This window comes from Anolis sagrei, chromosome 4 (genome assembly GCF_037176765.1).
Source record: "Anolis sagrei isolate rAnoSag1 chromosome 4, rAnoSag1.mat, whole genome shotgun sequence".
Lineage (NCBI taxonomy): Eukaryota > Metazoa > Chordata > Lepidosauria > Squamata > Dactyloidae > Anolis > Anolis sagrei.
Genome location: NC_090024.1, coordinates 1,246,261 through 1,270,213, shown reverse-complemented (window position 1 = coordinate 1,270,213; position 23,953 = coordinate 1,246,261). Strand labels below are relative to the sequence as shown.

At 50.2% G+C, this 23,953-nt stretch overlaps 1 protein-coding gene across 1 annotated transcript; it reads left to right on the top strand.

The window, feature by feature from the left end:
* The first annotated feature begins 1,739 nt into the window (after nucleotides 1–1,739).
* LOC137096777 (epiplakin-like) lies at nucleotides 1,740–14,390 on the top strand. Its single transcript, XM_067466995.1, has 2 exons — nucleotides 1,740–1,901; nucleotides 11,727–14,390. Exons 1-2 carry the CDS (start codon nucleotides 1,740–1,742, stop codon nucleotides 14,388–14,390), a joined length of 2,826 nt encoding a protein of 941 aa, XP_067323096.1.
* The last annotated feature ends 9,563 nt before the right edge of the window (nucleotides 14,391–23,953 follow it).

Sequence of the window (23,953 nt, the reverse complement as noted above, 5' to 3'; positions counted from 1 at the left end):
GGATCTTGACCTTTGGGAATTGCAGTTGTGTGGATTTATAGTCCACCAGGCACCAAAGAACATTCTGAACTCCACCAACCATAGAATTGAAACAAACTTGGCCTACAGGACTTCCGTGTCCAACAGAAAACACTGGAAGGGTTTGGGGGAAAATGGATCTTGGCCTTTGGGAATTGCAGTTGTGTGGATTTATAGTTCACCAGGCACCAAAGAACATTCTGAGCTCCACCAACAATAGAATTGAACCAAACTTGGCCTACAGGACTTCTGTGACCAACAGAAAATACTGGAGGGGTTTGGGGAAAATGGATCTTGACCTTTGGGAATTGCAGTTGTGTAGATTTATAGTTCACCAGGCACCAAAGAGCATTCTGAGCTCCACCAATAATAGAATTGAACCAAACTTGGCATACAGAACTTCCATAGGCCACATGCGCCTTTGACACCCTGCAGCCCTGCAGGAAAAGGAGGAGGAGCCAACCAGGAACACCTGGTTGTTTGGCTCGCACAGGAGCTGGCAGCCATTTTGAAGGGGGGCGGAGCCAACCAAGGCGGCTTCGCGACCCCCGGAAAATGGTCTACTGACCCCCTTGGGGTCGCAACCCCCAGGTTGAGAGCCGTTGCCCTAAAAGAATCCCACACCTTGTGTGACTGTGGAGCAGAACAGACAACTCCGCATCTGTACGCTTGTCCACTATGCCCTGCCTAATGTACAGAGGAGGAATTGTTGGAGGCTACAGACAATGCAGTCGCTGTTGCCCGTTGTTGGTCAAAAGATATTTAGCCGCCTGCGGGCCTTCTATTTTTATCAGTTTTATACTAATTTATGCTTTTGATACGAAATCTATAGAAATAAAAAATTAATGTTGGTTTGTGGGATTAACAGAACTCAAAAACCACTGGACGAATTGACACCAAATTTGGACACAAGACACCTAACAACTCAAGGTATGTCCTTCACTCAAAAAAAAAATGATTTTGTCATTTGGGAGTTGTAGTTGCTGGGATTTATAGTTCACCTACAATCAAAGAGCATTCTGAACCCCACTAACGATGGAATTGGGCCAGACTTCCCACACAGGACCAACAGAAAATACTGGAAGAGTTTGGTAGGCATTGACCTTGAGTTTTGGAGTTGTAGTTCACCTACATCCAGAGAGCACTGTGGACTCAAACAATGATGGTTCTGGACCAAACTCTACACGAAGACTCAATATACCCAAATGTGAACACTGGTAGAGTTTGGGGAAAATCTTGACATTTGGGAGTTGTAGTTGCTGGGATTTATAGTTCACCTACAATCACAGAGCATTCTGAACCCCACCAACGATGAAATTGGGCCAAACCTCCCACACAGAACGGCCATGTGGGCCACAGCAATGCATGGCAGGGGACGGCTAGTCAAGAAATAATTGACTAAGTGGCTGAGAGGGAAAAGGAAAGGGCCCGAGGCTGTTAAGAATGATGGGAGTTGGAGTCCAAAACAACTGGAGTGCCAAAGTTTACCCTTGCTTGCTATAGCTTCTCACTGATGTGGCATGAGGGGCTGTGCAATAGCTATTAGCATGTGGAAGGATGGGTGTTTTGTTTTGCAATTCCAGATGTGTTGGGAATGGCACTGAATACCATTCTATGATATGCAATGAAAATAAAACTATTCTATTGAGGCTGGACGCTGAAGAGATGCTGGGGTGTGTGCACCTGTGTATGTGCATATGTGTATGTGCGCGCACGCATGCATGTGGGGCAGCCGTGGTATGTTTATGCACCTGACTGCCCCGGGGCCAGGAGGGCGGGGAGCCTTAAATTTGGCAGCGGCGGCGTCCGGCTGGACAGTCGGAGGAGAGGCACCAGAGGCACATCAAGGACAACCGGGAGAGCATCACCGGCATCAGCCACAGGTAGGAAGGGGAGGAGGGAGGGGAACAGGGGAGTGGGCTCCTGCAGGAGGGGGTGAGTGGGTGGGAGCAATCAAGAGAAGCCTGGGAGATCTTTGAGCCCCTTGAGCTGTTGAAAGGAAGGCAGGGCATGCTCGTACTTGGAGGGCGCATGAAATGGTGCATGCATTCCAAGGGGAGCAGAGGGAGGGTGTTTGGGGCTCTGGTCTGGTTCAGGTCAGGCCTACCTATTCCGTTGTCCTTGTGGTCAAGGGAGCGGCAATTCTACACCCCCTGCACCCTGCCCCCTCCACCCTCAGAGGCCCCCAGTCCTGTGGTCAAGAGGTCACCAGGTTAACATAGCAGAGATGGGATTGGCCACTCCAGAGCAAGGCATGTGCCACGTCTCCTTGTGGAGAGACAATGTGGTATAAATAAACATAATAAACATAATAATAATAATAATAATAATAATAATAATAATGATAATAATGATAATAATAATAATAATAGGATCTGCACACATCATTCGAAAATACATCACACAGTCCTAGACTTAAGCGGCTAAGGGGGAAAAGGAAAGGGCCTGAGGCAGTTAGGAATGATGGGTGTTGAAGTCCAAAACATCTGGAGGGCCAAAGTTGCCCATGCCTGAGCTCAATCTAGTCACGTCTCTAGGATGAAAGCTCTCTCTCGGCCTTGTTTTGATCATCCTCAGCAACTGACCACAAGGCCTCTGGTCCAGCAGCCTGGCCAGAGAGAGAGACCCCAGACCCAGTTGGGAAGTGTTCAACTTGTGATTTTGTGATACGAAATCCAGCATAGAGATCTTGTTTGCTGTGACATACTGTGGTTTTGGGTCTGTAAAATAATAATAATAATAATAATAATAATAATAATAATAATACGCCAGTCAAGGGGGTCCCAGTGGTGATCGGCACACTGGGTGCAGTGCCTCAAGACCTTGGCCTGCACTTAAAAACAATTGGCACTGACAAAATTACCAAAAGGCCACCCTAGTGGGATCTACATGCATTATTCACCAATGCATCAAACAGTCCTAGACATTTGGGAAGGGTCTGACGTGTGATTTATTTATTTAAAACATTTATATTCCCCCCTTATCACTCCGAAGGGGACTCAGGGAGGAGCACAACATATAAAGGGCAAACATTCAATGCCGAAACATACTACACCATAGACATACTATTGCTGTAATTTGTTGTTTGGGCTTGGCCCCATGTAAGCCACCCCGAGTCCCCTTGGGAAGATGACAACGAGGTATAAATAAAGATTATTATTATTATTATTATTATTATTATTATTATTATTATACAAAAACATTAAAATCACTTATCTTGATGTTAAAATCCTCAAGTTAAACAGCACTGTGATCCTCACTAGCTCTGGGGATGCTTGCCATAGATGCAGGCAAAACTTCAGGAGAGAATGCCTCTAGACCATGGCCATATAGCCCGAAAAAACCTACAACAACCCATTGTGATCTTGTTTACTGTGGACTCATCTTGTTGTGTTTCTAATAATAATAATAATAATAATAATAATAATAATAATAATAATAATAAATAGAGGATTTAAAGATTGAACTGCAAAGACTCTGATACAGGCCAATCAAGGGAGTCCCAGTGGTGATCGGCACGCTGGGTGCAGTGCCTAAAGACCTTGGTCTGCACTTAAACACAATCAGCGCTGACAAGATTACCACCTGTCAGCTGCAAAAGGTCACCCTATTTGGACCTGCACTTATTATTTGCCAATACATCACACAGTCTTAGACACCTAGCAAACGGCAGCGGAGTGATCTTGTTTGCTGTGTACCAATCATGTTGTGTATCAAATAATAATAATAATAATAATAATCCTTACTGGGATCTGCACGCATTATTCGCCGATACATCACACAGTCTTAGACACTTGGGAAGTGTCTGACGTGTGATCCAATACAACAGCCTTGTTGTGTTTCAGATAATAATAATAATAATAATAATAATAATAATAATAATAATAGTAAGTGGGGAGAATTGGGCCCACATTGCCTGCCTTGCCCCATAGGAAGGTGACTGTGCCCAGGAGGGACCACAAGGACCCTCCCAAGGCATGGAAGATGGGGGTGGCACTGCCCAGCCCTTGGGTCCCACGGTAGGGCCACTGCAACAGCCTCTGCTTGGCATAGGGCCCCCCCAGGAGGAGTGTGCACACCCCAGAGCCACGCACATTCTCCATGTCCCCTGAAGAGACCGTGTCTTCACCGAGTGGTGGAGGCTTCTTCTTTGGAAGCTTTTAAACAGAGGCTGGATGGCCATCTGTCAGGGGTGCTTTGAATGCAATTTCCCTGCTTCTTGGCAGCCAGGAGGAGAGGGCAGACCCCAGAGTCACACACATTCTCCACGTCCCCCGAAGAGACCGTGCCTTCCCCGAGTGGTGGAGGCTCCTTCTTTGGAAGCTTTTAAACAGAGGCTGGATGGCCATCTGTCGGGGTTGCTTTGAATGCAATTTCCCTGCTTCTTGGCAGAATGGGGTTGGATTGGATGACCATGAGGTCTCTTCCAACTCTAGGATTCTCAGTGAGTCACAGCGGGCACCTCAGAGGCAACGGTGTGGCACGTCTTCCCGTCATAGGGCTCGTGTCATCTGCTCTAATCACCCCAAACAAGCAGAAGGAAAGGAAGGAAGTTTGGCTGCTAATGGGGCAAATTGGGCCCCTGGAGGCGAGTGGTGATTGGGGCTCCCAAGCGGAAGGGCCCCATTGGGCTCCTGGTGGCGTGTGTCACCTCTGGTGGTGAAGCCGCATCCGGCAGAGGCCTCTTCTGGCCTTCCCTCCCTCCTTCCTTGCCTGGGGGGCCCTGGCACCGGATGGACAAATGGGTGGCCGGCTGGGCAGGCAGCCATGGGGCTGGCTCACTGCCTTCCGGCTGGCCGCTGCGCCTCTTTTTCCCCAAACAAGATAATTATGGCCCAGAGAGTCAACCGCCGCGGCTGAGCCAAGCGGGAGGGCAAGCCGAGCTGGTTTGGTGGCTGGGTGGCCCCAGGAAGGGGGGGGGGGAAGGAGGGCAGGAAGGGGCCAAGCAGGGAGCCCAGAACTCTGCCTGCCTATCTGTCTGCCTGCCTGGGGATGATGGGAGAGTGGACTCTGCCTGCAGCAAAGCCCCTCTGTGAGAGGAAGGGGATCCGCCTGCCCCACTTGGCTCCCTTGCAGCTCAAAGCCCCCCAGCTCTGAAGGGGATCTACATGGGCCCCTTCCTTTAGGCCTTGCCTCAATGGCTACCTGGAATGTCCCCTTAGAATCATAGAATCAAAGAGTTGGAAGAGACCTCCTGGGCCATCATCCAGTCCAACCCCATTCTGCCAAGAAGCAGGAATATTGCATTCAAATCACCCCTGACAGATGGCCATCCAGCCTCTGCTTAAAAGCTTCCAAAGAAGGAGCCTCCACCACACTCCAGGGCAGAGAGTTCCAATGCTGAACGGTTCTCACAGTCAGGAAGTTCTTCCTCATGTTCAGATGGAATCTCCTCTCTTGTAGTTGGAAGCCATTGTTCCATTGCGTCCTAGTCTCCAAGGAAGCAGAAAACAAGCTTGCTCCCTCCTCCTCCTCCCTGTGGCTTCCTCTCACATATTTATACATGGCTATCATATCTCCTCTCAGCCTTCTCTTCTTCAGGCTAAACATGCCCAGCTCCTTAAGCCGCTCCTCATAGGGCTTGTTCTCCAGACCCTTGATCCTTTGAGTCACCCTCTTCCTCTGGACACATTCCAGCTTGTCAATATCTCTCTTGAATTGTGGTGCCCAGAATTGGACACAATATTCCAGGTGTGGTCTAACCAAAGCAGAATAGAAGGGTAGCATTACTTCCTTAGATCTAGACACTATGCTCCTCTTGATGCATGCCAAAATCCCATTGGCTTTTTTTGCCGCCACATCACATTGTTGGCTCATGTTCAACTTGTTGTCCACGAGGACTCCAAGATCTTTTTCACACGTCCTGCTCTCGAGCCAGGCATCATCGTCCCCCATTCTGTCTCTTTGCATTTCATTTTTTCTGCCAAAGTGGAGTATCTTGCATTTGTCCCTGTTGAACTTCATTTTGTTAGTTTTGGCCATTCATCTCTCTAATCTGTCAAGATCGTTTTGAATTCTGCTCCTGTCCTCTGGACTATTGGCTCTCCCTCCCAATTTGATGTCGTCTGCAAACTTGATGATCCTGCCTTCTAGCCCTTCATCTAAGTCGTTAATAAAGATGTTGAACAGGACCGGGCCCAGGAGGGAACCCTGCGGCACTCCACTCGTCACTTCTTTCCAAGATGAAGAGGAAGCATTAGTGAGCACTCTCTGTGTTCTTCCTGGTGGGTGGCCGGCTCAGGCACGCTGGTGGCCCTTGGCCCCTGGGGGCCCCCTGACAAGGATGTGACTCCCAACACATGGCTGACCCACCAACGTTTGAAGTGTCACCACATCCGACCAGGAGCCCATTCCTCTTTCCAGACTCATCCAGCCTAGCCACACACACACACAGCCAGCCACACGCTTGCACACGCACATGCTTACACCTCCCCCCCCCCCCCCAGGGTAGCAATTAAAGCAGACAGAGTAATGGGTGAGCCGGTGAGGTGCAGGGCAGCGTCTTCTAGGAGCCTCCTCCATGCACACTGCAGGTTTCCCGGTGAGGGCTGGAAGAGCAGAGGCAGGGCCATGGATACGGGTGGCAAGAGGACTCCTCCAATGCCAGTGAACAGCTCTCACTGTCAGAAAGGTCTTCCTAAGGAGATTCCACCTGAACATTAGGAAGCACTTCCTGACTGTGAGAAGAGCTGTTCAGCAGTGGAACTCTCTGCCTTGAAGTGTGGTGGAGGTTCCTTCTATGGAGGCTTTGAAGCAGAGGCTGGGTGGCCATCTGTTGGGGGTGCTCTGAATGTGATTTTCCTGCTTCTTGGCAGAATGAGGTTGGACTGGATGGCCTACCAGGTCTCTTCCAACTCTAGGATTCTATGATTCCATGTTCAGCAGTGGAACTCTCTGCCCTGGAGTGTGGTGGAGGCTCCTTCTATGGAGGCTTTGAAGCAGAGGCTGGGTGGCCATCTGTTGGGGGTGCTCTGAATGTGATTTTCCTGCTTCTTGGCAGAATGGGGTTGGACTGGATGACCCACCAGCCCTCTTCCAACTCTAGGATTCTAGGATTCTACATACAGCAGTGGAACTCTCTGCCCCGAAGTGTGGTGGAGGCTCCTTCTTTGGAGGCTTTGAAGCAGAGGCTGGATGGCCATCTGTTGGGTGTGCTTTGGATGTGATTTTCCTGCTTCTTGGCAGAATGGGGTTGGCCTGGATGGCCCACCAGGTTTCTTCCAACTCTAGGATTCTACATTCAGCAGTGGAACTCTCTGCCCTGAAGTGTGGTGGAGGCTCCTTCTTTGGAGGTTTTGAAGCAGAGGCTGGGTGGCCATCTGTCAAGGGTGCTTTGAACGTGATTTCCCTGCTTCTTGGCAGAATGGGGTTGGAGTGGATGGCCTACTAGGTCTCTTCCAACTCTAGGATTCTATGATTCCATGTTCAGCAGTGGAACTCTCTGCCCTGAAGTGTGGTGGAGGCTCTTTCTATGGAGTCTTTGAAGCAGAGGCTGGGTGGCCATCTGTTGGGTGTGCTTTGAATGAGATTTTCCTGCTTCTTGGCAGAATAGGGTTGGACTGGATGGCCCACCAGGTCTCTTCCAACTCTAGGATTCTACGTTCAGCAGTGGAACTCTCTGCCCCGGAGTGTGGTGGAGGTTCCTTCTTTGGAGGCTTTGAAGCAGAGCCTGGGTGGCCATCTGTTGGGGAGGTTTTGAACACAATTTTCCTGCTTCTTGGCAGAATGAGGTTGGACTGGATGGCCCACCAGGTCTCTTCCAACTCTAGGATTCTAGGATTTTTTGTCGACTGAGGGAGAGCCCCCCCCCCCCCCACCGAAGGAGGGAGAACCCCCCAGGGCAGCCCTGGACACCAGCTCAGACCAAGTCTGCCCAGATCTGGGGAGGAGGACTGCTGCTGCTGGACATTTGTGCAGGGGCCAGGCAAAGAGTGATGGGTGGGTCGTGGTGGGTCTGAGGGAGGCACCTGAGGGGGTCTCAGGATTCAAGGCTACCTGCAAGGAGGGAGGGAGGGAGAAGCCTCCAGGAAAGGCCTTCTGCCACCACTCTCTTCAAGGTCTTCATTTTTTGCCTTTTATGCATTTTTGGCATCTCCCCCAGGATGGGTCCCAAGGCAGGTCTTGGGGTCCTCAGTGTTGCCCATCACCCAGGACTTCTTTCAAAAAGAGGGGAGGGGGCTCTGCTGGGAGTGCCCGTGCCTTCTGGCCCACTTGTTATGAATAACTTTCCCACACTGGAAAAGAATATCCCACTTCTGGCACCAATTATGTCATGAATGACTTTTCAATCACTCCGAAGTATAGGTTCTTTTCTATTGCAACTAGCTGTACCCGCCATGCGTTGCTGTGGCCAACCTTCCCTCCCTCTTTCTCTCCTTCTTTCTTTCGCTCCTTCCTTCCCTCCCTCTTTTTCTTTCCCTTCTTCTTTCTTCCTTCTCTACCTGTTTCTTTTCTCGCTTCCTTTGCTCTTCGGTTCCACCCTTCCTTGTCTCTTTCCTTCCCTCCCTCCCTCTTTCTCTCTTTCGTTTCTTCTCTCCTTCCTTCCTTTCCTTCCTTCCCTCCTTCTTTCCCACTTTCCCTCCCTCCTTCTCTCCATCCTTCCTTCTCTACCTTTCTTTCTTTCTTTCTTTCTTTCTTTCTTTCTTTCTTTCTTTCCTTCCTTCTTTCTTTCTTTCCTTCCTTCCTTCCTTCCTTCCTTCCTTCCTTCCTTCCTTCCTTCCTTCCTTCCTTCTTTCCCCCTTAGAATCATAGAATCAAAGAGTTGGAAGAGACCTCATGGGCCATCCAGTCCAACCCCGTTCTGCCAAGAAGCAGGAATATTGCATTCAAATCACCCCTGACAGATGGCCATCCAGCCTCTGCTTAAAAGCTTCCAAAGAAGGAGCCTCCACCACACTCCGGGGCAGAGAGTTCCACTGCTGAACGGCTCTCACAGTCAGGAAGTTCTTCCTCATGTTCAGATGGAATCTCCTCTCTTGTAGTTTGAAGCCATTGCTCCGCGTCCTAGTCTCCTAGTGTATGTTTTGTGTGTGCATATGCATATATGTATGTATATATGTGTGTTTGTGTATATATATATGGTGTTGTGCATGCGTTGTAATATATTTTTGGTTTTCTGGCTTATTAAGTCCCTTTCACTGTGTTTTTCAGTGTATTTATGAGTGATGGTCACTCGTTGGCCTGAGAGGTGTCATGTGTCCAAATTTGGTGTCAATTCGTCCAGTGATTTTTGAGTTATGTTCATCCCACAAACGAACATTACATTTTTAATTATATAGATTTCCAGTGTGAGAGGGTTGATCAGATTGCGGAAAAAAACATTTAGACAAAGAATGGCACTGGACATATAGACATACAGACTACAATGGTTTCACAATTTCATGGCTAACAAACAAACAAAGAGGAATTACATTTTCACTCAACATTCACACCACATGTACACGCATTCATCCTCATTCACCCCAATATTTCCCTGCTTTCCTGCAGCCCTCCCAACACACAGTTCCAAAATTTCCAAACTTCCAAACTCCAAAATGCATCCTTTCCCTAAGCGCAATGCCAAGGACCAGGCCTCTGTTTTCCATACAGCAGAACCTGACTCCCTGCACAAAACCTAACACTCCAAAAGTACACTTCTTCCTCTTCCCTTGAGAAAGAAGCCCCAAAATGACCAGACTGCTCCCATGCAGATCTGCCACTCTCCATAGGTAGACTCTCTCTCTCCTTCCCATGGAGCAGAGCATGGCAGGTGGAACAGACTCCTCAGGTCTGCCACACTTTGAGCATTATTAGATTGAGTCTTTTATAGGAATATTCTGCTGATGTCATCCCAAAGTTGTAAATTAATGATAGACGTTTTCCATCCTGGCTCCATCTCAGTTTCCTGGCCAATGTTGATCTTGATCGGTGTTGATCTTATGTTGACTTCCTTCTTAACTTTGTAAACATTTCTGTTATCACTTTCTCAGTTCTTATCAGAGTTTACTTTTCAGTTCTTGTTAGCAACCTTTTAATTACAGTCCAGCAAGAAGGTAGTTAGTCATTGCAGGCCTTAATATTATACTGGTGTCTCCAAAATTACACTGTTCAATGGAGAAAAAGTTGTGGGCCTGAAAATAGCTGTTCTTTTATGATTTTGGGGTGCGGAAAACGAAAATGACATTTAAAAATGTATATTGGCTCTAGTTTTTATGATATAAGCAATCACGTGATCACGTATGGTTGAAAAAATGCATGTTGCGACTTACACTTTGGAAGATTCTAGAATACTCTAGAAAGTTTGATGACGCAGTATGAGTGCCGTGTGCAAAAGCCAGAAAGCCCTATATAAGGCCAGACTTTTGAACGGTGAGGGTCAGTCAGTTGAAGACTGAGACAGTCTCGTTAAACATCGTTTTCCATTGTTCTTTTTACTGTAGTTCTGCCTCCTTGCACGTGTGTAAATAAAGCCCTATGGGAAAAAGATATCAAGGCCAATGGACTCCGTCAATGCTGTCAGACTACTGCTGGAGCATTGTAAGAGACAATTCAAATATTTCCTTGAATACAAAAGAAAAGTCAAGATAAGCAAACAGGATAGAAACTAAAGTCACGATTAAAGCGACATTGAAACTTTCAGACTTTTCAACTGCATTAGGCCTACTCATATAGTTTCTAGACTAATTAAATAAATATTTCTCATGTATAAACTATTGCCAATATAATTTGACTAAAATTTAGTAAATATTCACGGTTTATATACATGCAGTAAGGTTAGGCGCATTATCATAATATTAACGAATTACCTATTGTGGAGAATTGAAATAGCTGTTGCATAACACATTTAATTATTATATTTGAATTCAGCATGTTAAATTTATTAAGAAACGGCACATTTCGTTTCCGTAACTGAGAAAAACTGAAAATTTGTAGAGCATTGTTATTAGCTCCATCCATACGTTCATCTTCCATTCATTCCCACGCATCATATTAAATCCACATTTCTTAAATCTGCACATTAAATTTTTGTGACACACTGGGGGGCTCCCAGAAGAACCCATCACCTGTTCTCTAAGTGGTCTTGCGTCCACCCAGCATGGTGCACGGGCAGCCCTTCCATGCTGAAGGATGTTGGACGCTGCTGCTGCCCTCCTAGTGTGATGGTGCCTAACAACTAGGGCTGGGCGGATTCGTTTCGTAATTTCGTAATTCGTTAAAAATTCGTTAATTTTTTTTGGTTATGAAGCGATAACGAACCATTCAGGAGCATCTAAAAAAGAAACGAATTTTTCAATTCGTTTCGTAATTGCTTCGTATTCGTTTCGAAATCATTTCGAAATCGTTTCGTTATTATTTCTGCATGTCTGGGGCAAGTTTTATAGCTGTTGTTTGTTTAATCAGTGAAAAAAAATTATAAATATCACACCAACAGTCAACAACAGAGGGAGAAGGAAGCTTCAGAAGTTCCCCCTGTCCCATTTGGAGGGTTTTTAGCGTATTGCGCGGTCGCGTCCGCCATTAACGAATCGATTCGTATTCGTTTTGTATTCATTTTGTATTGTTTCGTAATTTTATGAAATTTCGTAAATATCAAACTTTTTTAAAGAAAAATTTCGGAATTCTTTTAAAAATCGAAATGCAAAAAAACCCAAAAAACGAATCGAGTTTAGAAACAAATTTTTCCGTGGTTGCCCAGCCCTACTAACAACCTCTCTTTCTCTCCTCCTCAGGAAACCCCCCGCTGGCCGAGGAGAGCACCCCCCCCCAAAGACCCTCAAGAAGACAACTACCGCCTCCGCACCATGCCTCAGGATAAGCGCGCATCCGCGCGGGACCCCACGGAGGCCGGGCCCCCCATCATGCAGGTGCGGGAGGAGCCCCGCTGGCCACTACCCCCACTGGCGGACCCCGAGAAGGAGCAGGTGATTGCGGGGGTGCTGAAGGAGCCCGGCCGGGAGCGACTGAGCATCCACCAGGCCACTCAGAGGGGCCTCCTGACCCACGGGACGGGCCTGGCCCTGCTGGAGCATCAGGCGGCCTCCGGGTACATCGTGGACATGGCCAAAGGTCGTCTGCTTTCCGTCCGGGACGCGGCCAACGCCGGCCTCCTGGACCGGGAGCTCTACAACACGCTGCTGGTGGCCGAGAAGGCCGTGACGGGCTACACCGACCCCTACACGGGCTGCAAGCTCTCCCTCTTCCAGGCCATGCGCAAGGGTCTACTGGTCAAGGAGCACGCCCTCCGGCTGCTGGAGGCCCAGGCGGCCACGGGGGGGCTCATCCACCCACTGCACAGCCACCGCCTGCCCCCCGAGGTGGCCTATCGTTGGGGCTACCTGGACGCCGAGACCTTCCGGCTGCTCTCCGACCCGGCCGGCCACACCAAGCGCTGCTTCGACCCCAACGCCCGGGAGAACCTCTCCTACCGGCAGCTGCTCCCGCGGTGCCTTCCGGATCCCAAGTCAGGCCTCCTGATACTCCCGGTGGCCGACAAGGGGACCGTCCACCTGGACGAGGGCCAGCGCCGGTGCCTGAAGGCGGCAATCACGCGGGTCCCTGGGGGGCTCTTCGGGAGCTGCGAGGTTGCCCTGTGGGACGTGCTCTTCTCACGCTACGTCCAGCGCCACAAGCGTCAAGAGCTCTTGCGCCAGTACAAGGCTGGGACGTTGACCCTGCCGGACCTGGCCCAGATCCTGGCTGCCATGGTGGCCGAGGCCGAGGCTGGGAACAGGGAGGGTGGGCCACCTGCGCCGGAGCGGGAGAAGAGCAAGCCAAGACGAAAGGGGACGGAGAAAGCCCTGAAGGCCCGGGCAACCACTGTCCCGGCGGGTGAGTTCCACGGACGGAAGGTCTCCGTGTGGGACCTCCTCCACTCCAAGTATGTCCCCAAGAGGAAGCGGAAGGAGCTCTTGCAGCTCTACAAATCCGGCGTCCTCACCGTGGACCAGATGGAGACCGTGGTCACGGCCATTGTGGCCAAAATAGAGGAGGAGAAGGCTGAGGCGGTGATGGCCGCTGTGGCAGCAAGCACTAGCCGGGAGGCGGGGGTCAGCATCCTCCCCGGGGAAGACCAGCTGCGGCGGTCCTTGCGGATGCTGCAGGTCCCGGTGGCCTTTGGGGAGTTCGGCGAGGAGAGCGTTCCGGCCCTTGACCTGCTCTACTCCAAGCATTTCCCACAGGAGAAGCGGGAAGAGCTGGTGGAGCTGTACAGGACAGGGGTCTTGAGCCACGGTCAGATGGCGGACGCCATTCGCACCACATTAGAGAGGGAGGCCGGGCACAGGAAGTCTTTCCTGAGGAGAATCAAGAACCGTGGCCAAGCGGCTTCCCGGTCCAGGGAGTCCCCCCTTGAGGCCAGCCCTCCTCCTGGTCATCCTTCAGATGCACTGCTGAAGGCCAAGATCATCACTCTTCAAGCTGGAGAGCTGCAAGGGCAGCAGATGTCCCTCTGGGACCTCCTCTTCTCTCAGTATCTGACCAGGGAGAAGGCGGAAGAGCTGCTCCAGAAGCACCGTGATGGGAAGTTCAGCGCCTCGGAGCTGGCCTCCATGCTGACCATCCTGGTGGCACTCCACAACCTCTTCCACTCCCTGGAGCAGACGCCCACCGGCCGCAGTGAAGGGCGTCCCACAGCCCATGAGGCGTCCCACCTGAATCCCTCCGTCGAGGAGAAGAAGGATGATGACGACGATGATGATGATGACGATGACGACGAGGATGACGACGACAAGGAGGAGCAAGAGGAGGAGGACAAGAAAAAGGACGCCGTCTTGAAGTCCAGAATGGTGCAAATGACTGTGGGCGATTTCCGCGGGCGGAAGGTCTCCGTCTGGGACTTGCTCTACTCCAGGTACTTCCCAGAGAAGAAGAGGAAGGAGGTCTTGAAGCTCTACAGGATTGGGATCCTCACGGCCGACCAGGTGGAGACGGTGGCTACTGCGGTTGTGACCAGGGTGGCCGAAGAGGAGGCCAAGGCCGGCCGGAGCCCATCCGCGGGGAGCCCGGAGGGAGGGGAGGTCCCTGAGGGCACGAGGTGTGGCTCTGTCTGGGAGCTGCTCTTCTCTCCTGAGGTCCCTGAGGCCAAACGCCAAGACCTCCTGGCCAGGTACGTCACGGGAGCCCTCAGCGGGCCGGAGACCGCCTCCATCCTGGGCGCTCTCGTCCTGGAGTCCCGCAAACAGCGCAGCTGCCCCTGCCTCCCGCACCTCTTGACCCCTTGGCACCTGGAGGGACCTTCTGGTCTGACCTCTGGGCCCCGGGGGGCCTCCGTGCACGACCTCCTCCTGGCTGCCGAGCAGGAGGCACACAACGCCGCCGCCGGACGGGTGACCCTCAGCGAGATCACCGTAACCACCACTACCGTGGTCCAGGGGCCGGAGCAGAAGGCGGGCTAGACTCGTAGTTGTGGTCCCAGCCCCCATTGAAGCCCCCTTCGGAGACGGGGGCAAAGGGGGCCAGGAAGGCTGGAATGGGGCAGCCTGACCCCCTCCCTTCCTCAACTGGACAGGCTGGTGCCCATCTTCCCTTCTGGCAGGGAATGCCAGGTCACCCCTTCCGCTTGCAGAACGAGGAGGAGGAGGACCCCCATGAACCCTCTCTCGCAAAGCCTGGGTCTGTCCCTCGTGGACGTCCACAACCAGCACCTGCCAAATGAAGGGGTCCTCGGACTGCTCTGAAAGGGTGCCCCCTCCCCCTCCTGATGCGGTGACTTGTGAGGAGCTGGGGGAGCCACCTTGCCAGGCCCCAAGGTGGCCCCAGACTCATGGAGGGGTCCCCAACCCACAATCCCCCTCCCTCACCTGTTGCAAGCCTTCTGAGGATGGCCCTGACCACTGTGAAAAGCCTGAGAGCCTTGACAAAGGCCAGACTGAGTGGGGCCGCTCTCGGATCTTTGGGGTGGGGGTGGCCTTCACGGGTGGGTTTGCTCCTCTGTAATCCATGGCAATAAAGGGATTTCTGGAGAGCCTGCCTGTTGAACTGTTCCTTCCGCAGCTGCCTGGGGGGGGGGGGGGGGCATTATATCATAGAATCATAGAATCATAGAATCAAAGAGTTGGAAGAGACCTCATGGGCCATCCAGTCCAACCCCATTCTGCCAAGAAGCAGGAATATTGCATTCAAATCACCCCTGACAGATGGCCATCCAGCCTCTGTTTAAAAGCCTCCAAAGAAGGAGCCTCCACCACACTCCGGGGCAGAGAGTTCCACTGCTGAACGGCTCTCACAGTCAGGAAGTTCTTCCTCATGTTCAGATGGAATCTCCTCTCTTGTAGTTTGAAGCCATTGTTCCGCGTCCTAGTCTCCAAGGAAGCAGAAAACAAGCTTGCTCCCTCCTCCCCCCTGTGGCTTCCTCTCACATATTTATACATGGCTATCATATCCCCTCTCAGCCTTCTCTTCTTCAGGCTAAACATGGACCAGCAGCCAGTGGAGTTGACATAACGGGGGGGGGGGGGGGGTGGTATTCTCCCTGTATGATGCTCCAGTGAGCACTCTGGCTGCTGCCCGTTGGACTAGTTGAAGTTTCCAAACAGTCTTCAAAGGCAACCCCACGTAGAGCTTCCAGGTCAGAAGCGTTGCACATGAAATGGAGGCACGAACATCATTGTTGTGTGGAACCATGGAAAGAAGTCTGCTGGTCCCAACAGGAGTTTTTTTTCCACAAAAGGTGGGTTCCCAGGGCGCAGGGATCAGTTCAGCAGAAAGCAAGATAGCAGTTAGAATTAGAATCATAGAATCAAAGAGTTGGAAGAGACCTCCTGGGCCATCATCCAGTCCAACCCCATTCTGCCAAGAAGCAGGAATATTGCATTCAAAGCACCCCTGACAGATGGCCATCCAGCCTCTGCTTCAAAGCTTCCAAAGAAGGAGCCTCCACCACACTCTGGGGCAGAGAGTTCCACTGCTGAATGGCTCTCACAGTCAGGAAGTTCTTCCTAATGTTCAGGTGGAATCTCCTCTCTTGTAGTTTGAAGCCATTGTTCCATTGCGTCCTAGTCTCCAAGGAAGCAGAAAGGAAGCTCCCTCCCTCCTCCTCCCTGTGGCTTCCTCTCACCTATTTATACATGGCTATGTCTCCTCTCAGCCTTCTCTTCTTCAGGCTAAACATGCCCAGTTCCCTAAGCCGCTCCTCATAGGGCTTGTTCTCCAGACCCTTGATCATTTTAGTCGCCCTCCTCTGGACACATTCCAGCTTGTCAATATCTCTCTTGAATTGTGGTGCCCAGAATTGGACACAATATTCCAGATGTGGTCTAACCAAAGCAGAATAGAGGGGTAGCATGACTTCCTTAGATCTAGACACTATGCTCCTATTGATGCAGGACAACATCCCATTGGCTTTTTTTGCCGCCACATCACATTGTTGGCTCATGTTTAACTTGTTGTCCACGAGGACTCCAAGATCTTTTCCACACGTACTGCTCTCGAGCCAGGCATTGTCCCCCATTCTGTATCTTTGCATTTCATTTTTTCTGCCAGAGTGGAGTATCTTGCATTTGTCACTGTTGAACTTCATTTTGTTAGTTTTGGCCCATCTCTCTAATCTGTGGAGATCGTTTTGAATCCTGCTCCTGTCCTCTGGACTATTGGCTATCCCTCCCAATTTGGTCCTGTCTGCAAACTTGATGATCCTGCCTTCTAGCCCTTCATCTAAGTCATTAATGAGGATCCTGAGCAGGACCAGGCCCAGGACGGAACCCTGAGGCACTCCACTTGTCACTTCTTTCCAAGATGAAGAGGAAGCATTAGTGAGCACTCTCTGTGTTCGTCCACTTAACCAATTACAGATCCACCTCACCGTAGTTTTGCCTAGCCCACATTGGACTAGTTTCCTATGTGTGTATGTGTGTTCTGCCTGGGGAGTGGTTCCTCCAAGAGCCCCCCTTCCTCTTTTCCCCCCTGGGGGGTCCCTGCTCCACGGAGTGTGGCGTTGCCCTTGTCCCATTCAGTCCCTGTGGGGCTCTTGCCCACCTTTTATTTACAGCACTTCTACCCCGCTCTTCTCACCCGCGCAGGGGGACTCAGAGCAGCTAACAATGGCAACGATTCGATGCCGCAATAATTACAATAATAACAAGAGAAAAACATACAATAAATTAAAACAACATTGGTTAAACAATCATAAAGCCTTTTCCATTACAACAATCATATGGTCTGATTCAATGTTCACGAGCCGTTATATCCATTAGCCAAAAGCCTGCTTCCACAACCACGTCTTCAGTTTTCTTCTGAAAGAAAGGAGGGAGGGTGCCGATCTGATTTCACTGGGGAGTGAATTACACAGGCAGGAGGCCACCATCGAGAAGGCTCTGTCCCTTGTCCTCACCAGCCGTGTTTGCGAAGCTGGTGGGACTGAGAGCAGGGCCTCCGGGCAGATCTTAGACTACGAGGTGGAACGTTGAAGGAGATACGTTTGGACAAGCAAGCTGGGCCAGAGTCGTATAGGGCTTTATAGGCCAAGACCAGCACTTTGAATTGTGTTCGGAATCATAGAATCATAGAATCAAAGAGTTGGAAGAGACCTCCTGGGCCATCCTCCAGTCCAACCCCATTCTGCCAAGAAGCAGGAATATTGCATTCAAATCACCCCTGACAGATGGCCATCCAGCCTCTGTTTCAAAGCTTCCAAAGAAGGAGCCTCCACCACACTCCGGGGCAGAGAGTTCCACTGCTGAATGGCTCTCACAGTCAGGAAGTTCTTCCTAATGTTCAGGTGGAATCTCCTCTCTTGTAGTTTGAAGCCATTGCTCCATTGCGTCCTAGTCTCCAAGGAAGCAGAAAACAAGCTTGCTCCCTCCTCCTCTCTGTGGCTTCCTCTCACCTATTTATACATGGCTATCATGTCTCCTCTCAGCCTTCTCTTCTTCAGGCTAAACATGGCCAGTTCCCTAAGCCGCTCCTCATAGGGCTTGTTCTCCAGACCCTTGATCCTTTGTGTCGCCCTCCTCTGGACACATTCCAGCTTGTCAATATCTCTCTGGAATTGTGGTGCCCAGAACTGGACACAATATTCCAGGTAAAGTGGTCTAACCAAAGCGGAATAGAGCATGGGGAGCAGGACTTCCCTAGATCTAGACACTAGGCTCCTATTGATGCAGGCCAACATCCCATTGGCTTTTTTTTGCCGCCACATCACATTGTTGGCTCATGTTTAACTTGTTGTCCACGAGGACTCCAAGATCTTTTTCACACGTCCTGCTCTTGAGCCAGGCCTCATCGTCCCCCATTCTGTCTCTTTGCATTTCATTGTTTTCTGTCTAAGTGGAGTATCTTACATTTGCCACTGTTCAACTTCATTTTGTTAGTTTTGGCCCATCTCTCTAATATTAGCCCAGGAAAAGGACGGAACCAGTTTCGAGTTGATCGGTTGACCCACGGATACGGGGGCCTGATGGGTCTCCATATCCGCGGTTCAAAGGAATGCGGTTTCAGCCTCCCCGGGATGCTGTGGGGGCATCCCAGGTGAACCAGCAGGGATCTGCGGCTCAGAAAAGGAAAGGTTCGTGCTAGTTAATGTTTGAGTCAGTAAAAGGACACAAGGTATCACTATGAAGAGGAAAAGTTAGAAGAAAAGATACTTTTTTATTAAGGGATGGTTACATTGAAACAGGGAGTTCTTGCAGAGAAAGAAGAAAGGTTTCTATACTGGAGCCACAGTCCCTTCGTGCTCTTGAAGAGCCATGCTCTCAGGAACTGCGGAACTCCCTCCTGCATGGTCAGATCAGCTTGAAGGTGTGAGCCTGTGAGTTCACCCTCATATCTCATCATAGAGTCTGAACCCATACAATCTCATTTGTGGCAGCCACGAAAACAAGGAAGTTTCTGGGATAGAACAACTCCTTGCAAAGTGAGGACCAAACAATTAAACAGGAATAACACTGGGTTGCTGTGAGTTTTCCTTACGGCTGCCTGGCCATGTTCCAGAAGCATTTTCTCCTGACATTTCACCCGCATCTATGGCAGGCATCCTCAGAGGTTGTGAGGCCTGTGGGAAACTAGACAAGTGGGGTTTATATCCCTGTGGAATGATGTCCAGGGTGGGAGAAAGAAAGAACTCTTGTGTGCTGGAGGCAGCTGTGAATGTTGTTCTTGGCCACCTTGACTAGCATTTAACAGCCTTGCAGCTTCAAAGCCTGGCTGCTTCTTGCCTGGGGGAATCCTCTGTTTGGAGGTGTTAGCTGGCCCTGATTGATTCTTCGGGACAGTAAATAAAGAGCGACATTCAAAAAGCAGGGGAATTCCAGACAAGAATAAATTCAAGAGAGATATTGACAAGCTGGAATGTGTCCAGAGGAGGGCGACTCAAATGATCAAGGGTCTGGAGAACAAGCCCTATGAGGAGCGGCTTAGGGAACTGGGCATGTTTAGCCTGAAGAAGAGAAGGATGAGAGGAGATATGATAGCCATGTATAAATATGTGAGAGGAAGCCACAGGGAGGAGGAGGGAGCAAGCTTGTTTTCTGCTTCCTTGGAGACTAGGACGCAATGGAGCAATGGCTTCAAACTACAAGAGAGGAGATTCCACCTGAACATGAGGAAGAACTTCCTGACTGTGAGAGCTGTTCAGCAGTGGAACTCTCTGCCCCGGAGTGTGGTGGAGGCTCCTTCTTTGGAAGCTTTTAAGCAGAGGCTGGATGGCCCAGGAAGTCTCTTCCAACTCTTTGATTCTATGATTCTATTATTCTAGGGTCAGCTAACACCTCCCAGCAAAGGATCCTCCAGGCAGCAACAAGCCAGGCTTTGCAGCTGCAAGGCCATTCGATGCTAATCAAGGTGGCCCATGGCAACATTCACACTTGCCTCAAGTGGACAGGAGTTCTTTCTCCCACCATGGACATTATTCCACAGATAGAGATTCAGAGAACCCTAGAATCCTTGAGTTGGAAGAGACCTGGTGGGCCATCATCCAGTCCAACCCCATTCTGCCAAGAAGCAGGAATATTGCGTCTAAAGCACCCCAGACAGATGGTCATCCAGCCTCTGTTTAAAAGCCTCCACCACACCCCGGGGCAGAGAGTTCCACTGATGAACAGCTCTCTCTCTCACAATCAAGAAGTTCTTTCTCATATTTCAGGTGGAATCTCCTTTTTTTTTGCAGTTTCAAGCCATTGTCCCATTGCGTCCTCGTCTCCAGGGCAGCTGAAAGGAAGCCCCCTCGGTCCTTTAGATGTATATTAATAATAATAATAATAATAATAATAATAAACTTTATTTATACCCTGCCTCCATCTCGGAGTGGCTTTCATGGGGCCAAGCCTGAACAACATATTACATCAAAACAAGAACCAAAACATAAACAACAAGCAACATCATCAAAATTACATGGGAGAAAAACAATACAGTTTTATTTTGTCGTGTCAGAACAACCAGTCAAATTATATTACATTTCTAACAGAACAAAGCAAACAAGCAGATTACAGAATTTGTGAGTATGAGAGTTGATTAAATGTCCTTTGGCCAGTATCTGTCCCCTTGGAGTGCCTCTGGTGTTGCTGCAAGAAGGTCCTCCATCGTGCATCATGTGTCAGGGCTCAGGTTGCATTGCAGCAGGTGGTCAGTGGTTTGCTCCTCTCCACACTCACATGTCGAGGATTCCACTTTGTGGCCCCATTTCTGAAGGTTGGCTCTGCATCTCGTGGTGCCAGAGCGCAGTCTGTTCAGCGCCTTCCAGGTCGCCCAGTCCTCTGTGTGCCCAGGGGGGAGTCTCTCATTGGGTATCAGCCATGGGTTGAGGTTCTGGGTTTGAGCCTGCCACTTTTGGACTCTCGCTTGCTGAGGTGTTCCAGTGAGTGTCTCTGTAGATCTTAGAAAACTATTTCTTGATTTAAGTCGTTGACGTGCTGGCTGATACCCAAACAGGGGATAAGCTGGAGATGTCTCTGCCTTGGTCCTTTCACTATTGGCTGCTCCTTCCCGGCGGATGTCAGGTGGTGCAATATCGACTAAGCAGTGTAGTTTCTCCAGTGGTGTAGGGCGCAGACACCCTGTGATAATGCGGCAAACATTGTTTACTGCGACCGTGTTTTTGTTTATTGTAATGCTATTTTGTTACTGTATTGTTTCCAGAAGAAACCAGAAACAATACAGTAACAAAATAGCATTACAATAAACAAAAACACGGTCGCAGTAAACAGTGGGCGGGCCACGTGTCCAGGATAAAATGTTAAAAACTCCAATGAGATAAAAGTAGGAGTAGGTTATTTGCGGGGAGCTCATAAAGATAGACCCCACTTGCCTCGTTTCCAACAGACCTCTCACCCTCTCAGGGTCAGGGCCTTAGCCAGAAAAAATATTCGGGGAGGGTTGAGAATTTCGGGGGGGGGGGGGAGTTTTGAAAATTTGGGGGGGGGGTTGAAAATTTGGGGGGGGGGGGTTTGAAACCTGCCTCCTAGCTCACACTGAAGTCAAGAGCACATCAACAGGGGTCAGAGCAGCCTTCCATAGCCTGCAGTTCCTCCCCTGTCAACCACCTCCACCAAGTCTGGTCTCCTCAATGAGAGCATTCAACACCCTCCCCCCAACTTGGCTAATTCGGGGAGGGTTGAGAATTTTTTGGGGGGGGGGAGTTTTGAAAATTTGGGGGGGGGGGTTGAAACCTGCCTCCTAGCTCACACTGAAGTCAAGAGCACATCTGCAGGGGTCAGAGCAGCCTTCCATAGCCTGCAGTTCCTCCCCTGTCAACCACCTCCACCAAGTCTGGTCTCCTCAATGAGAGCATTCAACACCCTCCCCCCAACTTGGCTAATTCGGGGAGGGTTGAGATTTTTTTTTTGGGGGGGGGGAGTTTTGAAAATTTGGGGGGGGGGTTGAAACCTGCCTCCTAGCTCACACTGAAGTCAAGAGCACATCTGCAGGGGTCAGAGCAGCCTTCCATAGCCTGCAGTTCCTCCCCTGTCAACTACCTCCACCAAGTCTGGTCTCCTTAATGAGAGCATTCAACACCCTCCCCCCAACTTGGCTAATTTGGGGAGGGTTGAGAATTTTGGGGGGGGGGGAGTTTTGAAAATTTGGGGGGGGGTTGAAACCTGCCTCCTAGCTCACACTGAAGTCAAGAGCACATCTGCAGGGGTCAGAGCAGCCTTCCATAGCCTGCAGTTCCTCCCCTGTCAACCACCTCCACCAAGTCTGGTCTCCTTAATGAGAACATTCAACACCCTCCCCCCAACTTGGCTAATTCGGGGAGGGTTGAGAATTTTTTTTGGGGGGGGGGAGTTTTGAAAATTTGGGGGGGGGGTTTGAAACCTGCCTCCTAGCTCACACTGAAGTCAAGAGCACATCTGCAGGGGTCAGAGCAGCCTTCCATAGCCTGCAGTTCCTCCCCTGTCAACCACCTCCACCAAGTCTGGTCTCCTTAATGAGAGCATTCAACACACACACACCCAACTTGGTTGCTTCGCTACTTCCACTATTGCTGCAAGTAATGACAGTGTCAATAAATTGTCGATATTTGCTTGAGATAATAGTGCTGGCAGTTCTGGAGGGACTCTTGATTTTTTGCGTCTCATAGACTTAGCAGGAGGGGGATTCGGTTCACCAGTTAAAATTCATGAGTAAACCAGGTGTTTTTTTAACCTGAAAATTGGGGGGGGGGGGGTGTTGAACCCCTATACACCCCCCCCCCCCTCTCGCTACAGGCCTGCTCAGGGTACCTGCATATTTATTTATTTATTAATTTATTACTGCATTTGTAGACCGCCGTTCTCAGCCCTAGGGCGACTCACGGCGGTGTACAACATATAAAAACAAATTACAATATAGGCAATAACACAAACAACAATAACAACATCACTATCAATAATACAATTACACTAAATCATTCGCGACGTCTCATCATAGAATCACAACCCAATCTCGTTATCCATGTTCCGTTCCAATCGTCAGTGCCAATTGTTGCAGCACTTACTCAAACGCCTTCTCAAACAACCCCGTCTTTAGTCTCTTGCGGAATGTCATGAGGGAGGGCGCCTGTCTGATGTCTACAGGGAGGGTGTTCCACAGCCGGGGGGCCACCACTGAGAAGGCCCTATCCCTCGTCCCCGCCAGGCGTGCCTGTGAGGCAGGCGGGATCGAGAGATGCGGGTGAAATGTCAGGAGAGAATGCTTCTAGAACAGAGCCAGGCAGCCATATGGAAAACTCAGAGCAACCCAGTGATTCTGGCCATGGAAGGCTTCCACAACCCAAAGAATGCCACTTTCTGAACACGAAGAGGGTGTTCCATAGAGTTCCCGCTGCCTCTCCCCCAGGCAGGGAACCTTGAAGCCCACGCATGGGCAGCCTTGGGGTCACCCTCCCTCCCTCCAGGTGTTTTGGGGTGCAACTCCCTGACAACAAGAGTTCATTTTGCCCAGAGGCACTCTTGGGGGAAAACAGACCTTGACATATGCGAGTTGTAGTTACTGGGATGTAGAGTTCACCTACAATCCAAGAGCATTCTGAACTCCACCAAGGATGGAATTGAACCCAATATGGCACACAGAACTCCCACGACGAACAGAAAATATGCACTGAATCATAGAATCAAAGAGTTGGAAGAGACCTCCTGGGCCATCATCCAGTCCAACCCCATTCTGCCAAGAAGCAGGAATATTGCATTCAAAGCACCCCCGACAGATGGCCATCCAGCCTCTGTTTAAAAGCTTCCAAAGAAGGAGCCTCCACCACACTCCCTCCGGGGCAGAGAGTTCCACTGCTGAACGGCTCTCACAGTCAGGAAGTTCTTCCTCATGTTCAGGTGGAATCTCCTCTCTTGGAGTTTGAAGCCATTGTTCCCTTGCGTCCTAGTCTCCAGGGAAGCATTGGTTGGAGAGGGGGTGGGGGGCGCCAAAATACTGTTTGCTTACCATTGAAAATTACCTAGGGCCGCCTCTGCTCCCAGTATTCCTCACAGCCTACAGGTGTTTCTCAACCTGTGGGTCTCTCCCCAGATGTTTTTGGCCTACAACTCCCAGAAATCCC